This window comes from Rhea americana, unplaced genomic scaffold, assembly GCF_003343005.1.
Source record: "Rhea americana isolate MKP2758 unplaced genomic scaffold, rheAme1 scaffold_58, whole genome shotgun sequence".
Taxonomy (NCBI): domain Eukaryota; kingdom Metazoa; phylum Chordata; class Aves; order Rheiformes; family Rheidae; genus Rhea; species Rhea americana.
The window spans coordinates 388,124-396,927 of record NW_028186734.1 but is presented as its reverse complement, the minus strand read 5'-3'; the positions used below and the strand labels follow the sequence as shown (position 1 = coordinate 396,927).

Genomic DNA, 8,804 nt, shown 5'->3' with positions numbered 1-8,804 from the left:
CACATTTAAGATGATAATGAGCATCAAAGCTAAAGTGAGATTAAAAACTTTTAAGTGAACCTTAATTACATTTTTCAATTTTCTGTAATAGCCCAGTAGTAAATCCCCTCTATACAAGTCAGGCTAGGATATGAAATGGGGCTTTTTTTGTGTGTTTTCCTTTCTTAAAACATTGGAAGCACTTTTTGCAGGAATTTCTTAATATCTTTTTATTCATCATGTCAGTAATTGAGGGTTCAAGACTAAGTGGCAAAAGAAATGCTTCCTGTAATTATACAACATAAGCCCTCTATCATATTTTTAGCTTTATTCTGAGCTTTATTCTGAGTTTTTCACATACTACATTAGAAAGCAAAATGTCCCAAATTCAGTTTGATACTATGAATAATTCACATACTTTCTATCACTGTGAGACTATATATGTTTTGTTATACTACAGTGACTAGGCAGCACCTAGTGGTCACACATAAGCATTTCAAGAACTAAAAGCAAGCGTTGTTCTTCATACATGTGYGCATGTCTGCGTATGTGTCTGTGTTTGTGTGAGTGAGAAAACACAATTTCTGATCTGATTTGACTTCTAGATCTTCATCTGAATGGAATTTATGCTTCATCATTTCTCAGACATAGGTAAGAAAGAAAACAAAATTCTAAGTTTTTAAAAGCCTTTGTTTACRACAAGCAAGCCCATATAACAACTCTAGATTTTCCAAAAATTCTATTATTTTTTATTGTAAGTAAAGTGCTTGAATGCCTTCATCTAATTCTGACCCTTCAATAAATTAAAAGTCTGCACGTTAATCATAATAATTAGTATATATTGATTATCAAACATCTCAGTTATATTGATTATCAAACATCTGTTAAAATTAATCAAGGATTTGAAAGCTATACAACAAATGGCTTTCCCGAATTGCTTGGAAAATGCCACAGTTATGAAATCATAGAATTAAAAGTAAGGAGGTAATTTTATGAACCAAGCTTTTTATAACAACCTGAGTTCTTTAAGATTGCATAACTTGAAAGGTATGTTTAATGTTTTATCATATTACAGTAGTCAGAGATTATATGATCATTAGCTTTAATTTTCTTTCAAGAATTTGCCTGTAGATCCATTTATCTGCAAGATTTTTTTTGCTCTCTGATTGCTAAGTTTCTCACTTCAATAAGAATGTTATTTCTGAGTCTATTTGAAGCATTTCTAGAAATAGCACTGAAGTAAATATGCTTGCATCAGCAAAGCCACTCTTTACATTTTTCAGTGCCCTTCTGAAGTTTATTCCAAGCTTAGATCCAGAAAAAACAAAGTATATAACAGTATAAATCTATTCTGGTTCCACAAATGTCAATGAATACTATCTCTGTTTCCACTTTGGCTAACATGAATGACCATGACACRGGTGGACCAATAGAAGAAGAAGGGAAATTGCATTGAACACTGGTACCCAGCAGCCAAAGCAGTCATTCAAACCACTTATTGCCCATGGCTGGACTTCTCTGTTTTCCCACCATGTGTCCCACTGTTCATCTGGAACAAGCTAGCTTTTCATGGATGCATGGGTAGAGTTTCACTTCATATTTCTTAGATGTGTGATGAAGTTTTCAAAACTACCCTCTTCTTTTACAATAAGTCACTTGTTACTTTTAAAATATATATGTAACTGGAAAGCTGAATGTAAAGCTTAAGCACTAAGGCTAGATCTGAAGTCACGGTGTAACTATGAATCCATTCCATTGAAGCCAATGAAGAGAAAGATGCTGTTCCTTTTTGAAAATATCCCTCTTTGAACTGGGAAATTCAGCAAAATATCACTCTGAGAGATCTTTTCACTGGGATGGGGAGCTGCCTGCCCAAAGCAGAACGGAGTTCCTGTGGCAGCCACACAATTCCATGAAGATAGCTGAAYGGCATTAGGTATTCCGCATCTGCATCTATGTTAACAATGAGGACTACATGAGTCTCTGTTTCCCCTATTCCTTGTCTAAATTGTCTCTTATTACTACTTAATTCTTTCCAGCTTCCCTACTTACTTCCTTCCAGCTCTCCTAAGGTCCCTGCTTGTGTAGAAATCCATCTTCCAGGAAGATGTGGAAAGCAATGGTGTTGCTTGTTTACTTCTGCGTAAGAGAGGTATGAATTACATGTGTACAGCCTGTTCTGCATGTGTGGGGCATGGTCTAGTGACTACGACCAGAACATAGCCCGCTAACTCTCACACTAAGTACTAGTAGAAAGTCCCTCCCACACATGCAATCCTTTATACCAGTTTTAAGGTGCAATCAAGAGGCTATCTCATACTATTGATTTTTAACCAAACTCTCCACTGAAATCAATGAGGAGACCTGCTTAAAATCAATAGTACAATAAAGAATCTGCAGAGCTGTTTACAGTAGGAAATTTTCTAATTTTTGTTTGTTTTCTTCTTTGATTTAATCATTCTCAGTCTGACATGTTGAAACTGGATGATAAATATCCCATGTGTGTATGGAATTTGTCAAAAGTGAGAACAATATGGACACAATGATGCTAATACTGAATATTTAGGGAAAAAAGATATTAAGACACAAAAATATGACTTGATATCACTCAAAACTGCTCTCYTTTCAAATATGAGAATGGGTTCTAATGGCCTGGGAAACAGGTTCTTTCAATTTAATTATACAGTAAGCAAAATATTAAAGTCTGGAAAGAAATGARCATAATAAAAAAGGAGCTTATTTGCCAGACTAAAAATCACTTAGAAGGTACATCTCAAATTTAGGAGGGAATCATATTYGATGACTCTGAAAGAAAAATATTCAGATTTGATGAAGTTTCTGAAGGTAACAAAAACAAGTAGTTGTTTATTTAAAAAAAAAAAAGTTGCTTGCAGACCTAGAGTGCTGATCTCTTTTCACAAACTTACAGAGYAGAAGTAGGAGCAATGAAGTTAACAAAACCTAAGGTTCAAGCTTGCAGTATAGAACTCACTGACTGACTTATCAAATTTACATTTGATAAAAGATTGTCTATCAAGCACTCACATTTTGTTCCAACAGAGCACTTACTGTAAGTAAGTTAGATGCCAAAATGCTTACTCCTTCCCAGGGTCAGATACACTATAGACCTAAAGGTCAGCATGCCTTCCTAGAGGTAGGTATTCAGGATACTCTTTAAAAAGAACAAAACAGGGCTTGACAAGGTTGATGCCTGCATCTGCATTATCTACAACAAATTAGTGATAAAAACATTGATGACATAGCAGTAAACAAACTAAAAAAAAGTAAATTCACTTTTTTGGTAAATATATGTAGTATTTGTATTCTCTATACACATCAGTAATCTGGTCAGATTAGAAATACTTAACTTCCACTTACATTTATTTATCTTAAATACCACCTCTCTGTATTGTTCACTGAAAAGATGGGACGTCAGGTTGTACTACCCTTCCAAACCTCCAGGGATTCAGACCCACATCTTCCAAAGACAGTGCTCCCTGTAGACTAGAGGCAACCCAAGGCTCTAGTGATTAGTAACAGTAATCTGGGAGGGAAAATCTGGATTCTACTACAGATCTTGAAGAAGCTGTCTAAAGCTTTGAACTCTGCAGAGAAGACACATTAGCTTTACGTGCATGTTTACCTTTCCTTTTTGAATAGCTCAAAGTTATTATTTCTCAGATTTCCCTGCTGAGACGCTATAACCTTTCCCATGCACTATAATGGAGACCTTGAAATCTTGGTTTTAGACTCTAATCCGTTGGCATGCACATATAAGCTTGCAGTCCTAACTTGTATTCAATTTGGCTGCAATAGTCTTAAAAATATTTTTGCCACCTTTCTAAACCAGCAAGTTCCAACCAGTTYATGAAGGAAATCTTCAAGCCATTACCAAGACATAACCAAAAATACCAAGACCTCAGTTTCCCATCTATAAAATGGACAAATGGTGCTTTAAAGGGATATTGAAAAGAGAAATGAATTATAATAGTGATATAGTTCAGATATAGTCTGAGTATCATAGAAAAGGTTACAAAAAGATTGAATAAAGAGACATTTAAATTAACTGCTGCTGTATTCAGCTGAGCAGAAGAATTCCTTCTATTGGAAAGGAACAGCTCTCTGTCAATCTTCCTTCAATATCCTTAAAGTTTAGAGAGACTGCTTTTTACAGCCACTTAAACCTGATCTAACCAATAAACCCTGTCTTTGCCTTTCCTCCCTCCCTCCAAAAAGAGTACTTCACAGACTCACAGAATTGGCAAGGTTGGAAGGGACCTCTGGAGATCATCTAGTCCAACCTCCCCGCTCAAGCAGGATCACCTAGAGCATGTTAGACGGGGTCTCCASGTGAGCCTCGAAGATCTCCAGAGAAGGAGACTCCACAACCTCTCTGGGCAACCCGAGCTCTGTCACTCTCGCAGTAAAGAAGTTCTTCCTTATATCCAGGTGGAACTTCCTATGCTTCAATTTCTGCCCATTGCCTCTTGTCCTGTCACATGGCACTACTGAAAAGAGTTTGTCCCCGTCCCCTTGACACCTTCCCTTCAGGTACTTGTACACATTGATAAGATCCCCCCTCAGTCTTCTCTTCCCCAGGCTGAAGAGGCCCAGCTCTCGCAGCCGTTCCTCACAGGGCAGATGCTCCAGCCCTCTGATCATCTTTGTAGCCTTATGGTGGACTCTCTCCAGTAGTTCCATGTCTCTCCTGTCCTGGGGAGCCCAGAACTGGACGCAGCAYTAGAGATGAGGCCTCCCCAGGGCTGAGTAGAGGGGCAGGATMACCTCCTTCAACCTGCTGGCAACACTCTTCCTAACGCACCCCAGGAGACCATTGGCCTTCCCGGCCACAAGGCCACATTGCTGGCTCATAGTTGACTTGTGCACCAGCGCTCCCAGGTCCTTCTCTGCAGAGCTGCTCTCCAGCAGGTCAGCCCCCAGCTTGTACTGGTGCATGGAGTTATTCCTCCCTAAGTGCAGGACCCTGCACTTGCCCTTATTGAACCTCATGAGGTTTCTCTCTGCCMARCTCTCCAGCCTGTCCAGGTCTCTGAATGGCAGCACAGCCCTCAGGTGCATCAGCCGCTCTCACAGCTTGGTATCATCAGCAGACTTGTTGAGGAGGCACTCTGTCCCCTCATCCAGGTCRTTRATGAATAAGTTGAWCAGGATGGGACMCAGTACTGAGCCCTGGGGGACGTCACCAACCATGGGCCTCCAACTGGACTCTGCGCCATGGATCACAACCCTCTGAGCTCTGCCTTTCAGCCAGTGCTCAACCCACCTCACTGTCCACTCATCTAACCCACACTTCCCGAGCTTATCTAGGAGGATGTTMTGGGAGACAGTGTCAAAAGCCTTGCTGAAGTCAAGGTACACAACGTCCACTGCTCTCYCYTCATCTAYCCAGCCAGTCATTCCATCACAGAAGGCTATCAGATTGGTTAAGCAGGATTTCCCCTTGCTGAATCCATGCTGGCTACTCCYGATCACCWYCTTTTACTCCGTATGTCTGGAGATAACACCCAGAATGAGGTGTTCCATCACCTTTCCAGGGATGGAGGTGAGGCTGACCAGCCTGTAGTTGCCTTGGTTCTCCTTGCCCTTTTTGAAGACAGGAGTGATACCRGCTTTCAGTACTTCTTCATTTCTTTTTTTCAGCATTTCTTTTGAAATAAAGTCAACCTAGATCAAGCCTGTAAAAGACACACAGGAAAGCCAAATAAATTGCATGAAGCTTAGGTCTATGACAGGAGACATATACAAAAAGCTGCGAAGTGGAAATTAATTGTATAGATAGAAAACGACAGCTTCAAAAAGCTCATCACTTTGAAGCAAGTCTCATTTCGCATTTATAAACATAAGAACACGCACTAGCTGCACTAAGGTCTTGGACTTACAGGAGGGATGGAAATATTGAGATAACTCGAGTTGCCTTAAGAATGCTATAGAGTTTTAAAATGTATTAGAACAACATTTTCCATATATCTGCTTATTAAGAAAAAGTGGTGTTTGGGGGCTCTTTTTGCATTCATTTCTTTGCATTTTAAGAGGTCAGAAGCTCTAGTTCTGTTTCGACCATGYAGCTATACCGATCTTGTGAGCTCGTGAGCTTTGCCCCGAAGCTTTTTTCTGCTGACCAATACCAATTTGATTTGTAATGAAAACAATGCAACTTAGATTGTACTACCTACTAACATATTGATTTTTTTCAACAAACAATTATGAGGAAATCAAAATCTCATCTCTTTCTCGGTCTTTATTCGGTTTTGAGCTAGTTTTTGATTGTTTTCTTTTCCATGTTGTTCACTTGTGTACATAAAATGATTTGAAGTGTAGGCCTGGGTATCCATAAAGGTTGTACAGCTTTAACAATTTTATTCATATGGTAACATCAGTATATYCTGATATGATTTCTAGGGATACTCATACACTTAATACATCATACATACATGTTCCCCCCAGGGAAAGTGAATGAACTATACCAATATAGTCTTTTTACTAGTAAAACAGTATTCCCACTAGAAATGGTAGCTATCAATATAGCTATTCTAGATTTTTAAAAAATCATACTCTCAGACAATCCACATTATAACTACATGCAGATCAGATCATAGCCCTTTTTCGCCCTGAAATCAAACACATTTTTTAAACTTAAAAAAGTTAAAGAAACTTGCGTGAGATGAACTGAACTAAATAAAGCTCTATTTAATCCTAATTCAGATTAATTCATGTATCCCATGGATCATATTTTACAGTTCTTAAATGTCATCTCTTTCCAGCTCAGCCAAAGAACGTACTTTCCATGTTTTTGATGACCTTTCCTCTAATAAGCACCTTCTGGTGTGGGTAGGAGAGGAAGGGATCTAGATGAAGGTTTCAACTCCCTCCCAGCTCTCACAGCCAGAGGGATTAAAATGCCAATTAGGTCACCCAGAGATGGCAACCAACACCAGCAAACTAATATTGTGGCATATCTGATTCCTCAGAAAAAGAATARTGTTACACTCCAAGCAACAAATGATGTTGTTCGATATAAAATAGTAGAATTCAGAAAACTATTTTGAAAGTMTGTCTATTTCTATTGAAAGAAACAGTTTTCTATCAGCAGCTACTGATAGTATTGCCTGTTATTTAAAGTAAATCCAGGCCAGCTGGTGAAAAACAAAATTGCCATGAATGTACTTGCTCTGTCTTGTAGCAAAACGGTTGAAGGAAGGACAAACTAATTTCTGCAGCACTAATTGTCCAGATGCTTCTTATTTTGCCTGAGGTTTGGAGTCTGATCTTGACAAAAGAGGCTCTGTCACCATACTCAGTAGCTGCACATGCATGTCAGTTTGAGAAAGTTGAAAGCAGGTGCTCACGGAAAAGTTTTGATGCTGTAAACTAGCTAATGCAAAAAAGCGGTACGTTTGCTCTGATTGCCCCTCCAAATAGCCAGATTACAGATTGGAGGCACAAAGGTATTCTCTTAATATAGATGGGTACACTGTAGCTGCTGATTAAAACTGGGGAGAAGCTTGCTTGCTGAACAGAACTGTTCAAAGTGTATAAACCAGTCAAGGCTACACAAGTGAAACATGATATTCACTGTTCAGTTCAGTTCATGAGGGACTGAAAATGAATATTGATGCTGCTGAACATCTTGCGCAGGTACAGAAATAGAGTCGTCAACCTAAATTTGTTTGAATTGCCTCTGAATGAGTTGGTAGGACGTAACATAATAACAGTTTTTAATGACTGATCATGAAAGAGGGGAAACAGGCTACACAGTACCTTGTGGTCTGTGCAATTTAGGATGAGCTGGGCAATCTGAGGATCTATAGGAGTTACAGAGGGGTCTTAGTAAGCACTTGATTTTGGAGAACTTTTTAATTCTAGCGGGAGGGCCTGGGGAAAAAAAGAACAAAAAGGTTATCTTGCTATGATACTCCAATTACTAGATTAACACACAGTGATGGATTGCCCCTTCACATACCACTTGTAGCATTACAGATAATCACTAAGATGAGGGTGGGGTAAGAGGAATGCACAAGAAATGTTTGGAATTATTTGTTAAATATTTTTCTAAGGTAGAAATCATTCCACTTGCTTGCAGAACTGCTAATTATTCTGGTGATGAAAACTAGTGAAAATTAAGAAAATATTAGGCTAGTTCTCTAGTTCTCTTACTCTTTTTGTTCTTGATAGCATAGCCTGTCAAAACTGTCTACTGTTTCTTCAAGAAAATTAACTCTTGAGTAAAGCATTCCAGTAAGGCAACAGTTCCCTATGGGTAAAGCCCATTTTCACATTTCTGGTTTTTTTTTGTTTTTTTGGTTTTTTTTTTGTAATTTACAAATGGAGAAAATGGGACCAAATTGCCCAAATACCCCCTAGTTTTGGATGCCCCTAACCAGGATGTTCAGAAGAACTGTTTATCTATCTGTAGATCTCAGTTAATACTGTGGATTCTTCATCCCTCCAAAATCAGGCCCAAATCTTATACAGGGATTTAAAGTCATCACTGGCTAAAAAAAAAAAAATCTACATTCTGTAAACTCGAGGTCCAGAATACTTAGAGAGGTAGATATTTCCTCAGTAACTACAAACAAGAGCTCATTCGGATCATTTTCATTTACACGAGTTATGGTATCACGTCTTCCTTTAGGTGCTTTTGGTGCTTCCCCTGGAATCTGCATAGCGAGTGAATAAATCAGCACAGGTTATTAGTACAAACAGGTTTATGCCGGGGAGAAGGCAGGTCACCCCGACGCGGGCCGGGCAGGCAGCAGCGCGCAGCCGCCTCCCGCCGCCGCCGCCATGACTCAGGCACGGCCGGG

The 8,804-nt window shown here is 39.1% G+C and overlaps 1 protein-coding gene across 1 annotated transcript in view; it reads left to right on the top strand.

The window, feature by feature from the left end:
- Positions 1-6,059: 6,059 nt before the first annotated feature.
- RAB12 (RAB12, member RAS oncogene family) overlaps positions 6,060-8,804 on the top strand; it is a 29,880-nt gene continuing 27,135 nt past the window's right edge. Inside the window, exon 1 of the mRNA XM_085319276.1 lies at positions 6,060-6,086. Within this exon, the coding sequence (XP_085175402.1) occupies positions 6,060-6,086 (27 nt within the window). The remainder of the gene's footprint in view (positions 6,087-8,804) is intronic.